This window comes from Hordeum vulgare, chromosome 5H (assembly GCF_904849725.1).
Source record: "Hordeum vulgare subsp. vulgare chromosome 5H, MorexV3_pseudomolecules_assembly, whole genome shotgun sequence".
In the NCBI taxonomy this organism is placed as follows: domain Eukaryota; kingdom Viridiplantae; phylum Streptophyta; class Magnoliopsida; order Poales; family Poaceae; genus Hordeum; species Hordeum vulgare.
In genome coordinates this window covers 433,178,453-433,204,962 of record NC_058522.1, presented here as the reverse complement: position 1 = coordinate 433,204,962, position 26,510 = coordinate 433,178,453, and the positions used below count along the sequence as shown (strand labels likewise).

At 49.0% G+C, this 26,510-nt stretch overlaps 1 protein-coding gene, 1 non-coding gene and 1 pseudogene across 2 annotated transcripts; all 3 read right to left on the bottom strand.

Annotated features, from left to right (window-relative positions):
• Positions 1–11,266: 11,266 nt before the first annotated feature.
• Positions 11,267–20,456, bottom strand: LOC123396829 (annotated as a pseudogene).
• LOC123400542 lies at positions 12,404–12,483 on the bottom strand. The gene has a single exon (XR_006610776.1). It is a non-coding gene; the product is annotated as a small nucleolar RNA J33 (small nucleolar RNA).
• A 2,601-nt stretch (positions 20,457–23,057) lies between the features above and the next one.
• On the bottom strand, positions 23,058–24,050 carry LOC123396878. Its single transcript, XM_045091665.1, has one exon. It carries the CDS (start codon positions 24,037–24,039, stop codon positions 23,242–23,244), a length of 798 nt encoding a protein of 265 aa, XP_044947600.1. The 5' UTR covers positions 24,040–24,050; the 3' UTR covers positions 23,058–23,241.
• Positions 24,051–26,510: the final 2,460 nt, after the last annotated feature.

Genomic DNA, 26,510 nt, shown 5'->3' with positions numbered 1-26,510 from the left:
TCCAGATTACATGGACACATACCATTATATTGCTTCTAGTTTTCTTCCAACTTATTGTGTTGATTTCGTGACCTGATCTTGAAAAGCGACATAGCAGACCTACTTTGTCACAAGTCATTGCAATCACATGTATATATGCTCCAATAACCAGAACATCAAGTCCCAAGCCTTCACGAAATTTCAAGTTTGGGCTAAGAAACTTCAGGCAACCTGTCAATATTGAAGATAACAAAACTAATGAAGTCATTACTTAGTCCATATACCAATAAGTAGTCATTGAGCCCAACAAATTTGGAATGATGAATGCTCCCTGATTTCTTAGAAAAACTCATTGCGTACATGCAAATGAATAACTAAGTTTTAGATAATTGATATGTGCAAGTAAGTAGTCAACAAAAACCCCATAATGTCAGCGCATTCTGCACTACAACACTCCATAATAAAATTATTATCCCTACAACGCGCTTTCCAAAATTCATGGCAAACTTTATTGGAAGTTGTGGACCACAAGAGCAAGGGGATTTGGGGACATCCTAGCTCTAGCGTAGATTGGAACATATTAGGGGAATCAAGGTCACACACACCATGGATGAGGCAAGTAGTCTCGTTGGATCCCCTTGATGTTGGAAATATGCCCTAGAGGCAATAATAAAATGGTTATTATCATATTTCCTTGTTCATGATAATCGTCTATTGTTCATGCTATAATTGTATTAACAGGAAACAGTAATACATGTGTGAATAAATAGATCACAATGTGTCCCTAGCAAGCCTCTAGTTGGCTAGCTCGTTAGTCAATAGATGATCATGGTTTCCTGATCATGGGCATTAGATGTCATTGATAACAGGATCACATCATTGGGAGAATGATGTGATGGACGAGACCCAATCCTAAGCCTAGCACTAGATCGTATTGTTCGTATGCTAATGCTTTTCTAATGTCAAGTATCTTTTCCTTCGACTGTGAGATTGTGCAACTCCCGGATACCGTAGGAGTGCTTTGGGTGTATCAAACGTCACAACGTAAAAGTGTGACTATAAAGGTGCACTACGGGTACCGCCGAAAGTGTCTGTTGGGTTGGCACGAATCGAGATCGGGATTTGTCACTCCGTGAGACGGAGAGGTATCTCTGGGCCCACTCGGTAGAACATCATCATGAGCTCAATGTGACTAAGGAGTTAGTCACACGATGACGTGCTACGGAACGAGTAAAGAGACTTACCGGTAACGAGATTGAACAAGGTATAGGTATACCGACGATCGAATCTCGGGCAAGTTCTATACCGACAGACAAAGGGAATCGTATACGGGATTGATTGAATCCTTGACATCGTGGTTCATCTGATGAGATCATCATGGAGCTAGTGGGAGCCACCATGGGTATCCAGACCCCGCTGATGGTTATTGGCCAGAGAGGTGTCTCGGTCATGTCTGCCTGTCTCCCGAACCCGTAGGGTCTACACACTTAAGGTTCGATGACGCTAGGGTTATAGGGAATTGTTATACGAGGTTACCGAAAGTTGTTCGGAGTCCCGGATGAGATCCCGGACATCACGAGGAGCTCCGGAATGGTCTGGAGGTAAATATTGATATATAGGACGGATGGTTTCGGATACCGGAAGTGTTTCGGGCATCACCGGTAACGTACCGGGACCACCGGGACCACCAGAGGTGGCCCCGGGGGACCACCGAAGGGGGGCAACGACCCCGGAAGATAAGGTGGGCCAAGTGGGGGTGGGAACCAGCCCCTAGGTGGGCTGGTGCGCCTCCCCACTCAGCCCATAGCGCAAGGGAGAGAAAAGGGGGGGCAAACCCTAGGCCAGGTGGGCCTATGGCCCACCAGATGGTGCGCCACCCCCTCCTCCCCTTCTGGCCGCCGCACCTCCCATCTGGGGGGGCTGCCGCACCCCCTAGGGTGGGAACCCTAGGGGTGGCACCCCCTCTCCCCTCCCCCTATATATATCAGGCACTTTTGGCCATTGAGACACACGGTTTTTCCCTCTCTCGGCGCAGCCCTGCTCTTCTTCCTCCTCCTTTGTGCCGGTGCTTGGCGAAGCCCTGCCGGGAGACCCCGTCTCTCCATCGACACCATGCCGTCGTGTTGCTGGAGTTCTTCCCCAACCTCTCCCTCCTCCTTGCTGGATCAAGGTGTGGGAGACGTCACCGGGCTGCACGTGTGTTGAACGCGGAGGTGCCGTTGTTCGGCACTAGATCGGAATCGCTGCGAGTACGACTCCATCAACCGCGTTCTAGCAACGCTTCCGCTTAGCGATCTTCAAAGGTATGAAGATGCTCTTAACCCTCTCTCCTTGCTGGTCTCTCCATAGGAAGATCTGAATATGCGTAGGAAAAATTTGAATTTATGCTACGTTACCCTACAGTGGCATCCGAGCCAGGTTTTCTATGCGTAGATTCTATGCACGAGTAGAACACAAAAGTTGTGGGCGATGATTTGTCAATTTGCTTGCCGCTACTAGTCTTATTATTTTCCGGCGGTATTGTGGGATGAAGCGGCCCGGACCGACTTTACACGTACGCTTACGTGAGACTGGTTCCACCGACATACATGCACACCGTGCATAAAGGTGGCTAGCGGGTGTCTGTCTCTCCCACTCTAGTCGGATTGGATTTGATGAAAAGGGTCCTTATAAAGGGTAAATAGCTTTGGCATATTATCGTTGTGGCTGTCACGTAGGTAAGAAGGCGTTCTTGCTAGAAACCCAAATCAGCCACCTAAAACTTGCAACAACAATTAGAGGACGTCTAACTTGTTTTTGCAGGGTTTGACATGTGATGTGATATAGCCAAAGTTGTGATGTTGCATGTATGATGTATGAGATGATCATGTTATTGTAATAGGTTTCACGACTTGCATGTCGATGAGTATGACAACCGGCAGGAGCCATAGGAGTTGTCTTAATTTATTGTATGAGATGCGACGCCGTGTGCTTACTACTTTTACTTCATTGCTAACGGTTAGCTATAGTAATAGTGATAGTAGTAGTTGGCGTGACGACTTCACGGAGACACGATGATGGAGATCATGATGATGGAGATCATGGTGTCACGCCGGTGACGATGATGATCATGCGATGCCTGAAGATGGAGATCGAAAGAGCAAAGATGATAATGGCCATATCATGTCACTATATGATTGCATTGTGATGTTTATCATGTTTTACATCTTATTGCTTAGAACGATGGTAGCATAATAAGATGATCCCTCTTAAAATTTCGAGAACGTATTCCCCTAAGTGTGCACCGTTGCGAAGGTTCGTTGTCTCGAAGCACCATGTGATGATCGAGTGTGATAGATTCTAACGTTCGCATACAACGGGTGTAAGCCAGATTTACACACGCGAAACACCTAGGTTAACTCGACGAGCTTAGCATGTACAGACATGACCTCGAATACAAGAGACCGAAAGGTCGAACATGAGTCGTATGGTTGAATACGATCAGCATGAAGTTGCTCACCATGGTGACTAGTCCGTCTCACGTGATGATCGGACACGGGTTAGTCAACATGGATCATGTATCACTTAGATGACTAGAGGGATGTCGATTTAAGTGGGAGTTCATACTTAATTTGATTAAATGAACTTAATTGTCATGAACTTAGTCCAAAAGTTGTCTTTATAAATATTGTAGATGTCCAACGTCAACCTCAACTTCAACGCATTCCTAGAGAAAAACAAGCTGAAAGATGATGGTAGCAACTATGCGGACTGGGTTCGCAACTTGAAGCTCATCCTTGAAGCAGCTAAAAAGGCTTATGTCCTTAATGCACCGCTAGGTGACCCTCCCGCTCCCGCAGCAGCCCAGGACATTCTGAACGTCTGGCAAACGCGGAGTGATGACTACTCTCTGGTCAGGTGTGGCATGTTATACAGTTTAGAAACGGGGCTCCAAAGGTGTTTTGAGCAACACGGGGCATATGAGATGTTCCAGGAGCTGAAGCTAGTTTTTCAAGCTCATGCCCGTGTCGAGAGATATGAAGTCTCTGACAAGTTCTTTAGCTGTAAGATGGAGGAGAACAGTTCTGTCAGTGAGCACATACTCAAAATGTCTGGGTTACACGGTCGTCTGACTTCACTTGGAGTCGAACTTCCGAATGATGCTATAATTGACAGAATCCTCCAGTCTCTCCCACCAAGCTACAAAGGCTTTGTGCTTAACTACAACATGCAAGGGATGGAGAAGACCATTCCCGAGTTGTACTCGATGATCAAGTCTGCAGAAGTAGAAATCAAGAAAGAGCATCAAGTGTTGATGGTCAACAAGACCACTAGTTTCAAGAAAGGCAAGGGTAAGAAGAACTTCAAGAAAGACGGCAAAGCTGTTGCCGCGCCCGGTAAGCCAGATGCCGGGAAGAAGAAAAAGAACGGACCCAAGCCTGAGACTGAGTGCTTCTATTGCAAGGGAACGGGTCACTGGAAGCGGAACTGCCCCAAATACTTAGCGGACAAGAAGGCCGGCAACGTTAAAGGTATATGTGATATACATGTTATTGATGTGTACCTTACCAGCGGTCGTAGTAGCTCCTGGGTATTTGATACCGGTGTTGTTGCTCACATTTGCAACTCAAAGCAGGAACTGCGGAATAAGCGGAGACTGGCCAAGGACGAGGTGACGATGCGCGTCGGGAATGGTTCAAAGGTCGATGTGATCGCCGTCGGCACGCTACCTCTACATCTACCGTCGGGATTAGTTTTAAACCTTAATAATTGTTATTTAGTACCAGCTTTAAGCATGAACATTGTATCAGGGTCTTGCTTAATGCGAGACGGCTACTCATTTAAGTCAGAGAATAATGGTTGTTCTATTTATATGAGTGATATGTTTTATGGTCATGCTCCGCTGGTGAATGGTTTATTCTTGATGAATCTCGATCGTGATGTTACACATATTCATAGTGTGAGTACCAAAAGATGCAAAGTTGATAATGATAGTCCCACATACTTGTGGCACTGCCGCCTTGGTCATATTGGCGTTAAGCGCATGAAGAAGCTCCATACTGATGGACTATTAGAGTCTCTTGACTTTGAATCATTTGACACATGCGAACCGTGCCTCATGGGCAAGATGACTAAGACTCCATTCTCAGGAATAATGGAGAGAGCAACCGACTTATTGGGAATAATACATACTGATGTGTGTGGTCCAATGAACGTTGAAGCTCGCGGTGGTTATCGTTATGTTCTCGCTCTCACCGATGATTTGAGTAGGTATGGGTATATCTACTTGATGAAGCACAAATCTGAGACGTTTGAAAAGTTCAAGGAATTTCAGAGTGAGGTTGAGAATCAACGTGACAGAAAAATTAAATGTCTACGATCTGATCGTGGAGGAGAATATTTGAGTCACGAGTTTGGCACACACCTAAGGAAGTGTGGAATCGTTTCACAACTGACGCCGCCTGGCACACCGCAGCGCAACGGAGTGTCTGAACGTCGTAATCGCACTTTATTAGATATGGTACGATCTATGATGTCTCTCACCGACTTACCGCTATCATTTTGGGGATACGCATTATAAACTGCAGCATTCACTTTAAATAGGGCACCGTCTAAATCTGTTGAGACGACACCGTATGAACTATGGTTTGGCAAGAAACCTAAGTTGTCGTTTCTTAAAGTTTGGGGCTGCGATGCTTATGTGAAGAAACTTCAACCAGAAAAGCTCGAACCCAAAGAGGAGAAATGCGTATTCATAGGATACCCTAAGGAAACTATTGGGTATACCTTCTATCTTAGATCCGAAGGTAAAACCTTTGTTGCCAAGAACGGATCCTTTCTAGGGAAAGAGTTTTTCTCGAAAGAAGTAAGTGGGAGGAAGGTAGAACTTGATGAGGTAATTACACCCCCTCTCGAACAGGAAAGTAGCGCAGCGCGGGAAGTTGTTCCTGTGGCGCCTACACCGACTGAAGAGGAAGTTAATGATGATGATCATGAAGCTTCGGATCAAGTTACTACTGAACCGCGAAGGTCCACAAGGGCACGCTCCGCACCAGAGTGGTACGGCAACCCTGTGATGGAAATCATGTTGTTAGACAACGGTGAACCTTCGAACTATGAAGAAGCAATGGCGGGCCCGGATTCCAACAAATGGCTTGAGGCTATGAAATCCGAGATAGGATCCATGTATGAGAATAAAGTATGGACTTTGGTGGAGTGCCCGATGACCGGCGAGCCATAGAAAATTAATGGATCTTCAAGAAGAAGACTGATGAAAACGGTAATGTAACCGTTTACAAAGCTCGACTTGTCGCAAAGGGTTTTCGACAAATTCAAGGAGTTGACTACAAAGAGACTTTCTCTCCCGTAGCGAAGCTAAAATCAGTTCGAATCATGTTAGCAATTGCCGCCTTTTATGATTATGAAATTTGGCAAATGGACGTCAAAACAGAGTTCCTTAACGGGAACCTTAAGGAAGAGTTGTATATGATGCAACCAGAAGGTTTTGTTGACCCTAAGGGTGCTAACAAAGTGCGCAAGCTCCAGCGCTTCATCTATGGGCTGGTGCAAGCATCTCGGAGTTGGAACATTCGCTTTAATGAGGTGATTAAAGCGTTTGGGTTCATACAGGTTTACGGAGAAGCCTGTCTGTACAAGAAAGTGAGTGGGAGCTCTGTAGCTTTCCTCATACTATATGTGGATGACATATTATTGATGGGGAATAATATAGAGATGTTGGAGAGCATAAAGGCCTATTTGAACAAGAGTTTTTCAATGAAGGACCTTGGAGAAGCTGCATACATATTAGGCATCAAGATCTATAGAGATAGATCGAGACGCCTCATAGGTCTTTCGCAAAGTACATACCTTGACAAGATATTGAAGAAGTTCAATACGGAAAACTCAAAGAAAGGGTTCTTGCCAGTTTTGCAAGGTATGAGATTGAGTAAGACTCAGTCGCCGACCACGGCAGCAGATAGAGAGAAGATGAGTTTGTCCCCTACGCTTCAGCCGTGGGCTCTCTAATGTATGCCATGTTGTGTACCAGACCTGATATAAACCTTGCCATAAGTTTGGTAGGGAGGTACCAAAGTGATCCAGGCATGGAACACTGGACAGCGGTCAAGAATGCCCTTAAGTACCTGAAGAGGACTAAGGAAATGTTTCTCGTTTATGGAGGTGACGAAGAGCTCATCGTAAAGGGTTACGTCGACGCTAGCTTCGACACAGATCCGGATGACTCTAAGTCACAGACCGGATACGTATATGTGTTGAATGGTGGGGCAGTGAGCTGGTGCAGCAGCAAGCAAGAAGTCGTGGCAGCATCTACATGTGAAGCGGAGTACATAGCTGCTTCAGAAGCGGCTCATGAAGGAATTTGGATGAAGGAGCTCATCACCGACCTTGGAGTGGTTCCAAGCGCGTCGGGTCCTATGACACTCTTCTGTGATAACACTCGAGCCATTGCCATAGCCAATGAGCCCAGGTTTCACCGGAAGACGAAGCACATCAAGCGCCGCTACAACTCCATCCAGGACCATGTCCAGAGTGGAGTGATAGATATTTGTAAAGTACACACGGATCTGAATATTGCAGACCCGTTGACTAAACCTCTTCCACGAGCAAAACATGATCAACACCATGATGCTATGGGTGTTCGATACATCACAATGTAACTAGATTATTGACTCTAGTGCAAGTGGGAGACTGTTGGAAATATGCCCTAGAGGCAATAATAAAATGGTTATTATCATATTTCGTTGTTCATGATAATCGTCTATTGTTCATGCTATAATTGTATTAACAGGAAACAGTAATACATGTGTGAATAAATAGATCACAATGTGTCCCTAGCAAGCCTCTAATTGGCTAGCTCGTTAGTCAATAGATGATCATGGTTTCCTGATCATGGGCATTAGATGTCATTGATAACGGGATCACATCATTGGGAGAATGATGTGATGGACGAGACCCAATCCTAAGCCTAGCACTAGATTGTATTGTTCGTATGCTAATGCTTTTCTAATGTCAAGTATCTTTTCCTTCGACCGTGAGATTGTGCAACTCCCGGATACCGTAGGAGTGCTTTGGGTGTATCAAACGTCACAACGTAACTGGGTGACTATAAAGGTGCACTACAGGTACCTCTGAAAGTGTCTGTTGGGTTGGCACGAATCGAGATCGAGATTTGTCACTTCGTGAGACGGAGAGGTATCTCTGAGCCCACTCGGTAGAACATCATCATGATATCAATGTGACTAAGGAGTTAGTCACACGATGACGTGCTACGGAACGAGTAAAGAGACTTACCAGTAACGAGATTGAACAAGGTATAGGTATACCGACGATCGAATCTCGGGCAAGTTCTATACCGACAGACAAAGGGAATCGTATACGGGATTGATTGAATCCTTGACATCATGGTTCATCCGATGAGATCATCGTGGAGCTAGTGGGAGCCACCATGGGTATTCAGACCCCGCTGATGGTTATTGGCCAGAGAGGTGTCTCGGTCATGTCTGCGTGTCTCCCGAACCCGTAGGGTCTACACACTTAAGGTTCGATGGCGCTAGGGTTATAGGGAATTGTTATACGAGGTTACCAAAAGTTGTTCGGAGTCCCGGATGAGATCCCGGACGTCACGAGGATCTCCGGAATGGTCCGGAGGTAAAGATTGATATATAGGACGGATGGTTTCGGATACCGGAAGTGTTTCGGGCATCACAGGTAACGTACCGGGACCACCGGGACCACCGGAGGTGGCCCCGGGGGACCACCGAAGGGGGGCAACGACCCCGAGAGATAAGGTGGGCCAAGTGGGGGTGGGAACCAGCCCCTAGGTGGGCTGGTGCGCCTCCCCACTCAGCCCATAGCGCAAGGGAGAGAAATGGGGGGGCAAACCCTAGGCCAGGTGGGCCTAAGGCCCACCAGATGGTGCGCCACCCCCTCCTCCCCTTCTGGCTGCCGCACCTCCCATCTGGGGGGGCTGCCGCACCCCCTAGGGTGGGAAACCTAGGGGTGGCACCCCCTCTCCCCTCCCCCTATATATATCGGGCACTTTTGGCCATTGAGACACACGGTTTTTCCCTCTCTCTCGGCGCAGCCCTGCTCTTCTTCCTCCTCCTCTCTGCCGGTGCTTGGCGAAGCCCTGCCGGGATACCCCGTCTCTCCATCGACACCACGCCGTCGTGTTGCTGGAGTTCTTCCCCAACCTCTCCCTCCTCCTTGCTGGATCAAGGTGTGGGAGACGTCACCGGGCTGCACGTGTGTTGAACGCGGAGGTGCCGTTGTTCGGCACTAGATCGGAATCGCTGCGAGTACGACTCCATCAACCGCGTTCTAGCAACGCTTCCGCTTAGCGATCTTCAAAGGTATGAAGATGCTCTTACCCCTCTCTCATTGCTGGTCTCTCCATAGGAAGATCTGAATATGCGTAGGAAAATTTTGAATTTATGCTACGTTACCCAACACTTGAGGCCATGCACGAGCTGCCTCAATGCCGGTGGGTTCTTCGTATCCTCCGCTGTCATGGATGTGTGCACACGGATCCGGTTTCACAAAATATTCAAAATACATGTGTAAGTTCTAAAAATATTGAAATAAAAGGAAGAGAATGGTGTATACAACAAAAATGGACATATCCTCAATCTAAAAGAAAGCACCGGAGTAAAAGTTTTGGTGCTACATTACAACTCAGGTTCATTTATTTGTGTGGCAAAGGAAACATATGAACATAACCTAAAACTTAAATAAACGGGTATCCACTTTCACAAGCTTGTGACAAAAATATACATCAACCATATATCCAATGGTCTATGAAGTTGAACAAGATTTATATTGTGCAAAGGAAAAAGATTACCAGACGTGTGCCCACGGTGAATTGGTGATGCATATCCATTATTCTCACCTTCAAATAATCAATAGAATATTCCCGTACTTGTGGCCACTTGCAGGTGTCATTGTGTATCCCGTAATAAAAAATCAATTCCTTGTGTCTAATAATGAACTACGATTATCACTAAAACAATTAGCACACATTCCATCGGCGGCTCGGTATGCAACAGTGCACATGCCAAAGCTCTCATGGACAACTCTATACAACCTCTTTCGGAACTCTACTTGGCTCAGTGTTGTGTTTTCAGCAGAAAAACATAACAAAAAAACATACTGGGTATTTCTGAGATTTTGATCTAGAAAGTTTAACAATTACATGAACTGCAAAAAATCAGCTTAAAAGGAAGGGAAAGAATGCCAACCAGTCGACAATATCACCAGTTCACAAGTTTTTCCCGTAGATTTAATCTGGAATGAGCTCTTGCGGCAACTTTAGCTATCTTTATATTTTACCTGAACCATGGAAACTCAGAACCAGGATGCTTTGTTCCTCAGGAACAGATACATATAGGACGGGAAATTCAGAGAGATAATGAACTATTGTCCAAGTGCTCTTGCTACATACCTGTATCAAATATCATAGGGTTACTTGTGATTATATCATGTGAAAGATATCCAACTTTGACTAATAGATAAGAAAGATGGAGTAAAAAATGCTAGGCAAGAATTTGATAGAATACATGTGAAACCAGCTTCCTTCTCAGATAAAGCTATGTTCTTCTACTTTCTCTGCCAAAAACACAAGCATGTTAATATACTTCAGTTAACAAACAAAAAAAATAATATAAAGCTAGCAGTAGATTTACATATTGCAGAAGGGCAAAAATATTCAATAGAGCAGATGCGCCCGGTCCTCTTATGCGGAACGTCCACATTCATAGGGATATGTACCGCATAAGAGACCACAGTTATCTAGCAGGGATTACCAGCCTTACGCAATAGTGATCGAACTACTACCTTTTTTTGAGGGATATGATCGGCTTACTACCTAGGACAATCCCCACGCTCGAAGCCCGTGATGCAGGCACAAATATGCGCCCTTTTGGAGTAGATATGCATTCTTGCTGCCTCCTCGTTCAAGGGGTCTGAGGTCTGGGTACAAGAAGCTGAGGTAAAAACACCTCAAAGATGTCCACAAGGTCCGCAGCAACAGGACAACAAAATTTGATGCTCTAGTACGCAGAGACGTGGAAAAGAATTGAGGTCTTACAGCTGTTTTGCAACTAACTGGTGACGACGGGAGGAAGATGGGCAAGAAAACATACTGGAGAGACGCAGGCTTGCCGTAGTGAGCAAAGTCGAGTGATGATGACCCCGGCGGCCCCTTCTCCATCCCTCAGCTGCTTGTGGGGCACAGTGCGGCGCCACGGGGTGGGGATAGGGTTCCTGTAGCACGGCGGGGCGGGGATAGGGTTCAGGCGGCGCAGCGCGGGGGCAGACGGTCGACCCGACGGTCGGTGTCGTGTGGGATGGAGCGGGGGTTGGGGCATGTGGGGTTGGGCATCGAGCTCATTGAGGAGTCAGATGAAGACGACCGGCTATGATGGAACAAAGAGGCGATGGGTGGCGTGATGGGCGGTGCAATGACGGAAGATCCTCCACGACGCGCATCTCCAACAACTTTGAGCCCCACATCCCTTCCTTTACCAACCTGGATGTATTCATGGTGTGTCACGTTGCCTCGATGGAGAGCACAGTTGAATCCAGCAAATATATCCTCGCTGATGTTGATCACCTTGGATGCTTTACTAATACCACCTCGGCCCAAGAACCAAAGACGATCAAATACATCGGGGTGGCTGTAATGCATCCTAACCTTGAGTAGGTTGGCAAGGATACGCTAACTCAGAGTGACGAAGCATGTTTCTTGGGCAGACATAAACCAGGCCAGGGAAGAGACAGAACCGGTGAACACATGCTCCCAAACTCCAAGGATATTTGGCTTGCGAGCTGACGGGCGATAAGGATTGAACTCCTCGAGCAGGTCTCTCATCTTGAGAGCTTCTTAAAAGTAGTTGTCTTGGTTCATGTCGATGGTCTGAACCGCATCGCCCCTTGTGAAGATGAGCACATGGTTCTGGTTCTCCGGTTTACCTTCACCAAGCTTCATCAGTCCAGGAAGCTTAACCCGATAAATCTCAACCTCCCTGTGGACCAGTTGGTCGTACTTCAGAAGGACGGAGAAGTACTCTATTTCACTTGCACCTGCGGCGTCTGAGCGTTTTTCATCAACATAAGCGACACGCAGTGCCTCGTACTTCTTCATCAGCTCCAGTATCTCAACAGCACGGGGGTCATTTCTAGCTTTCTGCCGACCATAAAGCTGGCATGCAACCACATAAGTGTATTTCATAAGAGGGGCGGTCCGATAATCGCTACCTTGAAACAAGGAGCTCACCCCAGCACCACTGCCTGCTCTGCTCAGTGCTGCTGGTGCACGTGAAGAAGATGCGCTGCTAGAGGAAGTAGAAGCCAGATCTAGTGTTGAACAATTCTTCTTCGATCGAGTAATCAATGTAGGATGTTCAGACGCGGATTCGGAGATCATCGGCCTCTGTTGCTGGTCAGATGCAGATTCAAGAAAAGTCAGCATCTTGAGAGCTTCATAGTAATACATCATCCCCCTCACGGTGCGGGAGAGCGTCTGTCCCCTGTACGAGACCCACTGCCGGAGTGTGACAGCCCGATGCCGACGTTCCAGAAGATTCCCCTCTCTTTCCGTTTTCGCCATGTGATTTATTTTATTTGTCGCATCATCATCGCATTATGTGCATCATCTGCATTGCATCGGCATCTCCGTTGCCGCCCGTTTTCAAACTTGCACCCGTTGTTAGTTGCCGGTTATCATCGTCGGTCGTCCCGAGCCTGACCGCACACGCACGTGCCCGCGGCACCGTCGAAACCCTGTTTTTAAAAACGCGTTTTAAACTTTCTCTAATCGTGGTGAAACTCGGCACGCGATCGCGATTAGATATAGCTAGGCCGCTTGTCGAATTTCGTCGCGATCGGAGACCGTCTGGTACCCGAACGGTCGCCCGTAGCGGCACCGTCTTTGGTTATTCGTCGGACGTCTGTCGGTGTTTTAAAATTCGTGCCGTGCCGCCCGTTCTCCCTCTCGTCTCCGGATATCCCCTCTACACGGCCGCGTACCCATTCCCGCGTTCGGAATCGTCCGAATCCGACCCCGCGGTTGGATCCGGAACGAAATTCCGGTTAACCGAGCCCTCCCGTTTGTCTATATATACCCCACCATCACATTTAGACAGCATCCCCCTAATCTTGCCTCGTTTTCCACGCCCGAAACCCTAGCCGCCGCGCCCCCTCTCTCTCCCCCCGCAGCACCTCCACCCACCAGCCGCCGCGGGCCCGCCGAGCCCAGATCGGGCCCGGGCAGGCCCATCCGGCCGCCGCCGCCGCCCCGTTCTCTCCCCGCAGCCCGAGCTCCTCCTGCCCGAGCCAGCCCCGCCGGATTCCTCCCGCTCGCCGCCGGGCTGGAGTCCCGCCTCGCCCCGGAGCCGTGCCCCGCCACCGGCCAGCAGCAGTCGCTGCCGACCAGCCCCGCCGCCGTGGCCTGCAACTCAAGCCGCCGCCATGGCCGTCCTCCTCCCGGGAGCCTCGTCCTCGCCGATTCGTTGCCCCGCCGGATCCAAGCCGGGCAGCTCCCGCGGCGCCCCCACCGAAGGATCCGGATCTGGCCAGTCGCCGGCCCGTCCCGGTCTTCTTCCCTGAGCATCGCGCCGGCTAGTGAGCTCCAGCGACAGCCGCCGTCTCATCTCGGTCCCCGGTCGAGATCTGCTCGAGGTGGGACGAGCACCGCGGTGGAACCGCTCCTGGGCCGCCTCCCTTCGAGCCCAGGTCGGCTCGGCCTCGCCCTGGCCGCGTGGGCCAGCGCCCCGGCCCAGCAGCAGGCAGCGCTTGGGCCTCCCTCTGCCTCGCCCCGAGTCCCAGGTGGCTAGCAGCTTCCTCGGTCCGCCTCCAGCCCGCCTCCTCTCCTGGCCCATTGGCCCAAGGTGAGGCCCAGATTCCCCCCTATTTGCCGCTCGTGCGGGATTTAGTTGTCCAGCGCCCACCAGATTCGGCCCGATTAGGATTTTCTAATATTCTGATAATATTCGTTTCAGAAATATATTAGAATTTAAAACGCCCGTAACTTTTGTTCCGTTAGTCGGATCGAGGTGATCTTTATATCGTTTTGGGGTAGTTTTGCGAGTAGAACGCGATTTTACAACTTGCATATTTATCTGAGTTAGTTTAACGTGCCAAATACTTTGTTTAGCGTGCTGTCCCAATAGGGGAGCGACCGGTAATTATTTTCGCGCGTGTTTCAATTGCTCGAATGCCATGATAGAAATGTCCATGTTTTAGGGACCATATTTCTACGCTTTTTAGAGGGGTCAATTGTATTTTTGCGTGTAGGGATTTGCCGGTAGTTTATTTTCTCGTGAATAGGTCATCTTCCCGCATTATTGTGTGGCATTATTTTGTGTTGCAAACCCCACATATTTTATATGTTTCCGGGGTAGAAAAATTCCATGGATTTTTCTGTGCAATTAGTTTTAGCTTTTGAGCAAGTTAGTTCGCGAGATATTTTGCTATGTTGCCCTTTTGTTAAATTCGTAGAATTTATTCCGTGCCTCGTTTGAATTAGTTGTCAACTAGGGAGTTGATCTTGGATGTTTTGTTTAGCTCCTGGTATTTTTAGTTGCAATAGAAATGCATGTTTAGGTGTTGTTTGCTTGCCCTCGAGTTGCTAGAAATAGTGTTGTTTTGGACGTGCTGAGATATTTCTAAGTCTGGAATCTGTTATTGTTTTGTTGCTATTTTGTTTTGCTTCTAGCTTGTGATCTGTAGCTCTTTTGGGGTTGGTCCAATGGAGTTAGTTGTACCCCTTATATTTCTCTAGCATGCTGTTAAGTTTCATGCCATTTGGAGTCCTGTAGCTATAGGTTTTGCTGCTGTTAATATAGCTTCAGGCTGAAAACTGCACTTTCAGGAGGTGTTATTTTCACTAAGTCTGAAATTGTGTGTGAGATGCCCTTTTGTGACCTCTACCTCTAGTGATCCTTGCTGCCATGCTAGTTGTTGTTAGTTGTTTGTAGTATTGCGTCTTGCCCTCTTTCATGTCGTGCCTTGCTTGAGTTTATCGGAGTTGGGTAGCCGAAGTTGTGAGGCGTAGAAAGTGCTATGTGGCTGATTTTGGCAGATTGTAGTGTTTTCTTGTTTTGCTCGTAGTTTTTGAACCGTAGCTCCGATTTGATCGTGTCCTACATGAAACTTGCTTAGAATCTCGTGTAGTTTCATTTTCTCTTGCATGATATATGTTTTGAAGTGCTTGTGACCGCCGTTGCACACATATTGCATTCATGCCATCATATCTTGCGATGCTTGTAACTTTTGATCAGTAGCTCCGTTGGAGATGTTCTTAATGTGTAGATTGCTTGCCTTGACGCGTAGAATCACGTGAACCTATTTTTTTTGCTGTTTAACAACCAATTAAAGGTGTTAATTCAGATCTGGACAGAATTGTAAATTAACATGTGAAGTCGTTTCGGAGGTGCTATATGTCATTTCCGACCTCACTTAAAATGTCTAGATAGGTAGTTCAATTTCCGCTTCACCTCTTGCATGTTTGACAACATTAATATTGCCGTGTAGATAACCGGGAGTGAACTAAATAATTAACGTGGAGTTTCGTCAATATGCAACTCGTGCATATTGAACTTCACTTAATGTGTAGGTGTGATTGTGTGATTTGTCATGCCGTGACTTGCATGTATTCAGTAGCTCATGCATCATATGTGTTGTGCATCGTGTGGTGAATATCGTGTGTTGATGCTTGTTTCCGGTTTCCCCATCTCGATAGAGTTTCTCAAGCGTGTCGGATGTGAGGACCCGTTCGACTACGTCGGTTCGTCTGCTTCACGGAGGCATTCTTCTTCCAAGCGGGATCTCACGCAAGATGATCATTTCCCTAGATACCATTACTATCATTGCCATGCTAGTTATCCCGATGCTATCGATTATGTCTCATTGCCTACCACTTGTTAAATATCAGCCTCTCAACAATGCCATGAAACCTTCAACCTGTTCAACCTAGCAAACCACTGATTGGCTATGTTACTGCTTGCTTAACCTTGTTGTTAGCGTTGCTAGATGCAGGTGCAGATGCTTCCATGTGAAAACATGGGTTCCTTGTTATATCACCATATTTAAATGCTATTTAATTTAATGCACCTATATACCTGGTAAAGGTGGAAGGCTCGGCCTTTCTAGCCTGGTGTTTTGTTCCACCTTTGCCCCTTTTAGTTACCGGCTACCGGTGTTATGTTCCATAATTGAGCGCTCCTAACACGATCGGGGTTGTTATGGGGACCCCCTTGATAATTCGTTTTAGATTAAAGCTGGTCTGGCAAGGCCCAACATTGGTACTACTTTTGCCTAATCATCGAATAAAATTGCATAGGGACCCGTCGGCACCCGCGGACTATTTTAACCAACCCCCGGGCCAGTGCTCCTCATGAGTGTTGGTCCAAAACAGAGCACTGTGCGGGGCCACCGTGAGGTAACTCGAGGTTTGGCACTTGTACGCGTCGCTTATCCATCGTGTCCTGAGAACGAGGTACGCGACTCCTATCGGGATCGTCGACACGTCGGGTGGCCTTGCTGGATTAGTTTTACCTTTGACGAGATATCTTGTGCATCGGGATTCCGGTGATGCTTTGGGTAATCTCAGAGTTCAGGTTTTCCACTAGGGAATCCGACGAGATCGCGAGCTTCGTGATTGAGGATTTCTATGCGGCTTGTGGTAATTTGTGATGGACTAGTTGGAGCACCCCTGCAGGGTTAAATCTTTCGGAAAGCCGTGCCCGCGGTTACGTGGCAATGTGGAAACTTTGTTTAACACTGGTTCTAGATAACTTGAAGTTAACTTAATTAAAACTTGCCAACTGTGTGCGTAACCGTGATTGTCTCTTTCGTGAGTTCCTTCTCCGATCGAGGACACGGTGGGGTTATGTGTGACGTAGGTAGGTGTTCAGGATCATTCATTTGATCACCAGTGGTTCACGTCCGTTATGCGTAGATCTTTCCCCTCTTATTTCTTGTACTCGTAAGTTAGCCACCAAATATATGCTTAGCCGCTGCTGCAACCTCACCACTTAACCATGCCTCACCCATTAAGCTTTGCTAGTCTTGATACCTTTGGAAATGAGATTGCTGAGTCCCCTGTGGCTCACAGATTACTACAACACCAGTTGCAGGTACAGGTAAAGGTTATTTGACGTGAGCGCGTTGATTGTTCATTTGGAGTTGCCTCTTCTTCTTCTTCATCATCGATCTAGGATGGGTTCCAGGCCGGCAGCCTGGGATAGCAAGGATGGACGTTGTTCTCATTTTTCTCGTTTTTTTCGTCCGTAGTCGGACCCTGCTCTTACTCTTGATGTTTATGTAATGTACTGATGTGACTCTGATGTAGCTTGTGACGAGTGTAAGCCAATTCTATTATATACCTCTTCTTTTCAGTACATGTACTTGTAATGATATCCATTCTTGCGACACGACGAGATGCGCTTCTATCCCTGACGAGGCCTTCATGCCAAATTGAGGATAGGGTCACATCTGGGCGTGACACGGAGATGTCTTAACCTCTGCTCCTCGCTATACATCCCCTCGCGCTTCATGCACTCTACAAAGAAGTCCCACTCATCGGGGTAAATCTGCTGCAGATAGTATAATAACGAGATGCCATCTTCATTCTCCTTATAGAGCTGGTCTCTGGTCTACAGGACCTCTTCATCATAGTACGGTGTCAGGACACTGAAGGCCATCATCTTGTCTACCTTGGTTGCTCGTGGCTTGTCCATGAACAATGAGTTGCTGAAGAAGGCAATCCTTTGGCGAGCTCCAAGGTTCTTTGGGACATGGATCATATGGTCCCTTGAGGTAAGGATGGTGTGCATCCGGCGCACCTGCGTGTAGAAGGTGTCATTCCCCTCCTCAGCAGCAGCGGGCAGCAGGATATTGTCCAGAAAAAGAAGTTTGGTAGGCCTCTCACTGCTCCTTTTCTCGACCCGGAAGTCACGAACCGCAACATCATAGAGAGTCTGAAGCGCATTGACAATCTCGTACATATCATTATTGGGCTTGAGCAGCAGGCTGAATAAAGCTACGAGCTCAGCATGGACATCTTGGAGCACCGACATGTTATACTCGGCCGTGAACCTCTCCCTTTCCATGGATCCATCGAATTCATGGAACAACCGTGTCACGATGCCACGATCCTCAGTTTCGTCCTCGATGATCTATGGCAGCAAGTGCTTTGTGGTGTCATATACCTCAATAACCGCACAACGGCGATAATCGTTCTTGCAGATCTTCCTCCACAGCGTGCGATCAAATCCTCCTTTGAATTCCTTTGCCTGAGCAAGTGCAAGGGGCAGCTCGTTGGATAGCAAGAAGCACGGCCACCGGATTACACGCACATTTAGTTGCGCAGGTAGCAGCTGAAGAAGCTCCACCTCAAGATCGCTTATGATGTGCTCTTCCCGGAACTTGGCGATTATCTCGTTCCAAATAAGCCCAAACCGTCTCTCCTCCACCTTATTTGACTCAAGGGAGATGGATCGGTATAAGAAGAGCCCATATCGTAGCCGCAACTAACGCAGGAAACTCCGAAGCCTACCGAGAAAGTTTTTGGGTTCATTCTCGTGCTGCTCCTCCAGCATGATGTTAAATGACATGGCACTTGCAAAGAACTGAAACCGAAGCCGCAGTTGGTTCATGTCTCTGATCTCCCCCAGGTGCATGAAAAGCCCCATCCATGCGCCCGTCAGAGAAGAGAAGATGACATACCAGATCTGTATGTCCATGAGGTAGATCAGAACCACGGGTAACCACAATAAGAGCACGTCAAATGGATTCTTGTGGATAAACAGCTCGTGCCAAACATATGCGGCCGTGCTCAGGCTATATATCTCTTTGGTGGGTGTCACAAGTGGCCTGATCTGGAGGAAATAACTGAAGGAGAACTTGACAGCAAGCACAAGTATCCAGAAGGCCGAGTATTTCACACTATCGAAGGTGTTGGTCTGCCGTAGCCCACAGCCAACGTAGACCCGGCTGTGGAACCACCAGCTGAGAGTGTAAGAGGTTTTCCAGCTTATCTTCTCCAATGCACACCGCACGTAGGGGAAAATGAAGAGCAACATGGAAAGGAGCGCTGGGAGCACAAACACCGCCACGGCCGCATACAGAAACCTCATGATTCGTGCATGGGTTGCCGGCGACCAGCTCTGGTCGCTGTCCCTCTGGTTCCAGATTCCCTTGTACAACAGGGAAAATGCGAGGTCCCACCCTGCTGCCACAATGGCCTTGAGCACCATGCGCACGGCAAGCACTCGGCCGTCCCTGTCCCCGGAGCCGGTGGCACGGCGAAACTGGGTGCCAATCTCCAGCAGCGTCTGCAGGAAGTTGAGCCTAGCCCAGGTGATGAAAACGGAAAGCATGTGCACCTGCACCCCACGGTGCGCCCTGAGACTTTGCCACGGCCACGTCGCAGCATGCTCATCCCATGCCACGATCACCGTGGCGTGCAGGTAGAGCACCAGCATCACCCACAGCCTGTCGAAGCTCCGGTAAACGTTCCAGAATGTCCGGACCTCGACGAATCCCATCTTGCGGACGCGGCTGTGGCCCGTGTCCGGCGGCATGCGGAAGAAGTGATGCGAGTGCGCCTGATCCATGGGCCATCCCAGGCGGTCGAACACGTCGCCTCGCCAAAAGTACTCGTTGATGTCATCGTAGTTCCGCCAGGCAGCGTGCGGCGCGGTGCCGTTGCGGCTGGACTCGGCCTCCGCGCGGATGACGCTATAAACGGGCGTGATGACGCGGGTGAGGACAGCGTTGTCGCCGCGCCCGCGCGCCAGCACGGCGGGGCTGGTGGCGCTGCCCTTGAGGATTCGATGCAGCTCCAGAGCCATGTGGTGGTAGATGTAGCAGAGGCACTCCGGCAGGAAGCGGAGGTTGGCGGCCTCGCTCCACACAAGGAGGCTGAGCCCCGTGAAGAGCAGGTCGGCGCGGGTAGTGTCGGCGTCGTTAGCAGAGACGTTGGGCGGGCAGCCGACGAAGCTGCACCACGAGGTGTAGTTGCCGAGGAGCTTCTCGCGGAGGGAGCGCGCGATGCGAGGGTCGAGCGCGCCGGGCGAGCCCGCGGAGGAGGAGGAGACCCGCATTTGCGCGTTGGCCAGCAGGAGCAGCAGGTGCTTGCGCTGGTTCCGCATGTTGTCCCTATGAAACCCTAAGAAGGCGCCGAGCCAGTCCATCAGGTCCTCGCCGGTGCGCAACGGAGAGTCGGGCGGCGGGCGGAGGCCATCCACCGCCCGGAGCGCGGCGGCGGCGGCCCGCACCTGGGGAGGCGGAGGGTGGCGGCGGCGGCCCGCGCCTCGGGGAGGCGAAGGAGGGCCGGGTGCTCGGCATGGAGGTCGTGGCTTGGCGGGATGTTGTAGGGTTCGCTGGCCGGTGGCGGCGCGGGGGGTGGTCGTATGGTGGCGGTGCGCGTCATCTCTATTGTAGACTTCGGGTGAATTTGTGATGCATATGGCCCGCATCTCCAACAACTTTGGCCCGCCATGGCCACATGGATCAACGGAGGTAGGCGGCGGCGGGGCAGAGGAAGGTTGCTCTCGGGAGGAAGGGAAAGGGAGTGGGGGTACGGCCGTGCGGGCCTGCAGCTAGGGTTTGACCGGGCAGCAGTTTTCATCGGTTTTCTTCTATGGATAAAAATCATGGGAGAAACAATCGATGGGAGCGTGGGTTGAAAAAAATCGAACAAAACGGTGGAAGGTTAGCGCTACATGGGGATCGAGCCTGGTCGAACCATCACGACGACGGCAGATCCCCCTTTAATAGTAGAAATTTAAAAAGAAGGATGATCCCCGACATCTGCATGAGGACGATGCTTGTTGTCATTTTATTAATTATTCATCGAGACCTTATAAAGTAATACATCAATATATGTGAAGCCATCATCTTGACGACATTTTTTGGTACTCTAATCCACTTGATGAGGGGGTGCATATTGTTGGGGCTGCATATCCACGCCTCACACCAAAGCACAATATCTAAAGCCGGAGACCCTAACCAAGACGAATTGCCAGGTCTGTGTCGCACATTGGTCTGGTGCCCTCTCAACGAACACCACATGCACACGATGTAGAGGTCGTCGCCACCGTCTTTCACCGGTCCATCTTCACAGCACGTACTCACACATCCACCTTGCCAACCATCTCGTCGACGCGACCATGGCGCCAGGCAACTTCACCACCCTACACGCGTCCATCATCACGCATCCGTCGTCGAGGCCCTCCAGCGCCACACTGCCAAGACACCACGTCGTCGAAGCGTCGCAGGAACCACCGCTCCACTGCAGAAGTCGTCCACTGGTCCCTCAAGCCTATGCACACCTCCAAGAATGACGCCCCCAAGGAGGAATGATACAAGAGCGTCGTTATCCTCCGGTCGACTGATCTAGGGTTTACCCCGAAAGTCGCGGATAGAGATCTGTAGCTTCTTCACGACAATGCCTTCAAGAAGGGACGACACAGAAGAGTGTTGCCATCGCCGGCCTTGAAAACTAGCCCACAACAAGGTTTTCACCCGGATCTGCTTTACGAACCTCCATCCAGCATCGTGTGCACGGGCCGCCAACGGTTTGTGTCAACGGTGACCGGAGGTTGTACCACGCATGTCGTCGACCCGTCCACCAGGTCCTCCATGCTGCCGCCACCGATCTGAAGTCAGATGACCGTCCACCGCAGAATGCAGGTATCTGAGTCACGGTCGGCCGCCGCCGCCCGAGACAGGGCCTTTCGCCGTGTTGTCAAAACCAGATCGGCCTCACCTCCTCATGCAAAGGGGATCCACACCACCCCCATGACGCAGACGAGAGGGAGACCCCCGCCACCACCGTGGGCTCCCGGGCTTAGCCCGACGGCATCCCTGGCGTCGGCGGAGTGAGGGAGGGAGGGAAGGAAGGAGCACCCTCGGTGGCTAGGGTTTCGGTCCCGCCCTAGTCGCCCGAGCGGGGGCGGCGTTGGTATTGAAGATGCTCTTAAAACAATCATTTCATGGAAATTAAACCACCTACCAAGTAGTATATGTCCTCGCATATTCTTGTGGTATCATCAGTCATGGTGCAGACCTATCAACACGCACATCGCTTTCATAATCCAGACAAGGATTTAAGCCCGTCATGGTCCGCCTAATTATAATTCCATGCCTCTATTGATTACTACTATACTATGTTATTTAGACACTGCTATCGATTGGAAAGCAACACATGGTGTTGTTTTCTCCACCGCCACCAAGAGGACCAAAGCCATCAGTTTTATGTGGCTTCAGAAGTGGTGACAATGATGTGTTACACCTACTGAAATATTTGGCTGGAAACTGTGGCATAGATCAAGCAAAACAGTGTAGTGGCCATGAATTGGGAGCAAAAAATCTAGGAGTGCTGCCTGCCACTACATGATAATCAAAGGTGGTTCACTGAATTCATTTGAAAAAGAACAGCTAATCATGTGCCAACTTTCTTAATAGTGCAATTGATAAGCTGGCTTGGTCTTTACATCACTATGATTGTACTCCCTCCGTTCCTAAATATATGTCTTTAAAAGGGTTTTATTTGTGGACTACATACGCATGTATATAGACATATTTTAAAAAATAGATTCACTCATTTTGTTCCGTATGTAGACTTCTAATGAAATATCTTAAAAGACTTATATTTAGGAACGGAGGGAGTATAACATTATCTGCTACATTGCCGTATGGTGTCACTTAACCAACAGGCATGGGTTGTATACTTGTATGTTGGGGGGGAAATCATGGATGTTGGGAATGATATCCAATATGTGAACCAGGAAAACACCATTAAAGATATGGAAATTTATGCACCGGATAAAGTATACAAGAGATATTTCTTAACAAATTTTTGCAAGGGCACAGCGGCAACATTGTTGAAAAAAAGATTAGAATTGTTAGAAAGAAAACTCATCCATTGCAGAACTGAAGCTAAGTATAAATTTGTTTTGAAAGTGTTGTTTATCAGATAAATAAACCGAGGGAACAAAAAGGGTCAGAAGGATGTAATGGAAAGCAGTGCAAACCATGGAAATGGAAGCAGAGAACTGAGCAAAGAATACTCTGCCATTTGCCAAATTTTCATTTCTCCTGAGAGCTGAGACGAAGGCTGTTCATTTATTCAGCCTCGGCCCTCTTTCAATGATACACATACACATGACATGCCCAAATTGAAGGACAAAATTGTCATACCCACCATAATAACATTCCAATAATCCTAACCACATTATACACACATTAGGATCTCCTTCTCTATAGTAACAGGCGCAGTTCCAATCCTGCCCTCCCCCGCCGCGCCCTCGGCGACGCCACCGACGCGGTGACCTCGCCGTCCCACAGTCTTACAACGGTGCCGTCGACCACCGTCATGTCAAGGTGGCGGTACCAGCCCAGATCTGCCCGCCTCCTCACGGCCATCTCCCTCTCCTCCCAGCAGGGCACCGCCGGCCTGATCCTCATCGACGCCGTCCGTCTCGACAGCGTCTCGCTCAGGTCATCGACGGCATGCACACCGCTGTCGTCGTCATCGTCCCTGTCCGCGCATTTCCTGACGCCATCCACTACTCCGTCATCGCCGGCGTCAGCTCCGGCCCCGCCGTAGTACGCCGTGAACCGGACCTTGGACGGCGAGCTCGGCTCGCTCATCGGGGAAGCCGGCTCCACCGGCTCGGCGAGTCTGGGTCGTGACTCGTCAGCGGCAGGCGAGGAAACAGCCTGCAGCGGCTGCTTGTTTTCCACGAGGGTGCTGCTGCGGTCGCCAGAGCCGGGTGCTTTGCTGGAGGAGCCGACCGCGCGCATGCGCCAGAGGCCGACGGCGGCGGCGAGTGCCGCGACGAGCCAGGCGAAGAGCGAGGCGACGGTGTTGGCCGCCGCGGGGAGGGAGTAGAGGGGGAAGTCCATGGCGCCCGCCGGCACCACGTTGAGCAGCTCCATTTGCGGCGGCGGCGGCGACGGGGAGGTCTCTCGGCGGTTGTTCGAGATAGAAAGGAGCAAGTTTGGTTGTTGCGATGAGGATAGTGAGGAGGTTGGGCTTGGGTAGGAAGTGTACATATAAGTGGCGGAATGGAAATGATGGAATTTGCAGTTTAGTACTGCGAGCTTTTGCAATTTCTATATATTTAGTGAATGTTGGATTAGGTAAACAAGTGCACTGATACACGGTTTTTTATTTTATTTTGCAAACCTGATGCGTGTACATTGCGCTAGGCAGAACACAGTCCACTAGCTACTGAAAATTATAGCCTAGAAACTTTAATTGCTCAATCTTTTGGCTTAAACTTTTAAGCCGCCGAGGCATTTTTCGACCACTTTCTTGAAGAATGCACATATATATATACCACTACATCGTTTTCAAAAACAAAGAATTCCTTGGACGTGTAAACAGAAAACCAGCTAAACTCGAGGTGCTTGCATGCAAAAGAGAAACGCTTCCGTTTAACGGGAGCTGTCAAGCGTAATAGTGGCGGGCAAAGATGCCACGGAATTGGCATCGACGGGGATCTGAGAGGGAGATGCTCGGAATCGAGCCCGGAGATGCCACAAGATATCCCGTCTCCGCAGCCAGCCAGCGCCAAGCATGCGTGTGCGCGGTTTGCAACCAGCGGTCGAGATGGCTCGTTGACGGAACCGGCTCGGCTGCATGTGGGCCTGCCTGAGACGCGGTACTTCGTGGCTCCTGTACGCCGAGGGAGATATCGGCTGAGATTTTTCCTTTCTTCTTTTCGAAACGGCCGGTCGAGATATATGTATCGTGATGTGTGGTGTGTCGCGTTTGTGCGAGTTTGGGAAACCGTTTTGCTCTTCTTTGGTCCGCACCCACATTCCTTTCAACTTCGGCATTACTGGCCGAGGGTTGTGCTGTGTTGTGTTTGGTTTGAGGGAAAGGAGACCGCCGGGGATGTATCGTTTTGACGTGGCGCGGGCATCTCGTGTGATCAACGTGATGTCCCACGTCTAAACGTTTCATCCAATTCCGGACTGCTCGACTGATCTTTACCTAATAATAAAGAGGCTATCGCTTCCGTCAGAAAACTCATCAAGGTGATTTTACAAAAAAGCCCTTACTGTTTATGACATTAAACTCGTAGTATATAATAAATATTTTTTAAATACTCATATCTTTTAATCTTTACCTAATTTTACCTAATAATAAAGAGGCTATCGCTTCCGTCGGAAAACCCACCGAGGTGATTTTACAAAAAAACCCTTATTGTTTATGACATTAAACTCGTATTATATATTAAATATATTTTTAAATACTCATATCATTTAAACCGTAACTCCAAATTTAACATATTATACATGGAATTTGATTAAAAAATATGTAGAATTTAAATATGATATTATTTTATCCGTTAAACGTTTAATAAAAATACTATCTAGGGTGTAATCTTAATAAATGAGTCATTATTCGTCTTTCTTTCATACCGGTACTCATCCGGGTTGGGGATGAACACGTCAACAAAATCAGGATTAGAGATGAAACTGAAGTCACTTGACTGATTCTTTGTACATATTAAATCTACATGCAAGCCGTGTTAAAATAGAAGATCTGTGAAATTTTGAACTGCATTTTTGTAGGATAAGACCATCTTTATTTGTATCGTAACTATAAATTCTCAAATTATAGACATTTTTTATAAATTAAGAGCGTGTGCCGTGTGGTATTTCTTTATCCCGTTGCACGCATGGGCCCTTTTGCTAGTAATAATAAAGCGGCTATTGCTTCCGTCGGAAAACCCACCACGACATTTTTATAAAAAAGCTTTTGTAATTTTTGTTATTCAACCCACGCTCCATCATTTATCTGCAACGCAAAAAGAAAAAACAATTCGCTGTAAAAATTATACCCGTACGCATCGCCTCCTCCCGTCGACCCTGGGCTACCCTGGCCTGTGCCCAGGCCGCCGCCACACCACTCGCCGCCGCGGCCGACCTCAACCGCCACTGCTGCCGATCTCAACCCACCCGCCTCCGCGGCTGTACCTCTCCCCGCTCACTGCCCCCGTTGCGGCGCTCGAGCGCATCGCGTCGACCCTGGTCCACCCTGGCCTGTGCCCAGGCCGCTGTCACACCACTCGCCGCCGCGCCCGACCTCAACCACCAGTGTTGTCAATCTCAACCCACCCGCCTCTGCGGTCGTACCTCTGCCCACTTGCTGCCCCCGTTTCGGCGCTCGAGCATAGCTTCTGGATCAAATCAACGCGACAGCTACAACGACTTGGGATGATGTGTCTGCTCGATGCAGAACGGCGGCGGCGCGCTGATAAGGTGTGGCGGAGCGAAGTACTTGCAGGTGGAGGCGGGCCTCCATGGCTCACACGGGAAACTCCGAGGTTATGGCGCGGCAATGACGACTCCTTATAACCAGATAGAGGCGCCTAACCCTTGCTCCCCTCATCGTATCCCCTCCTCCGGCACGAACTCATCATCTGATGAGATCCCCTCCCCATGCCTCCAACCGTGTGCCAAGCACCGGTAAGAAATTTTGTTTTGTGGGAATTTGTTTGGTGATGAATGAA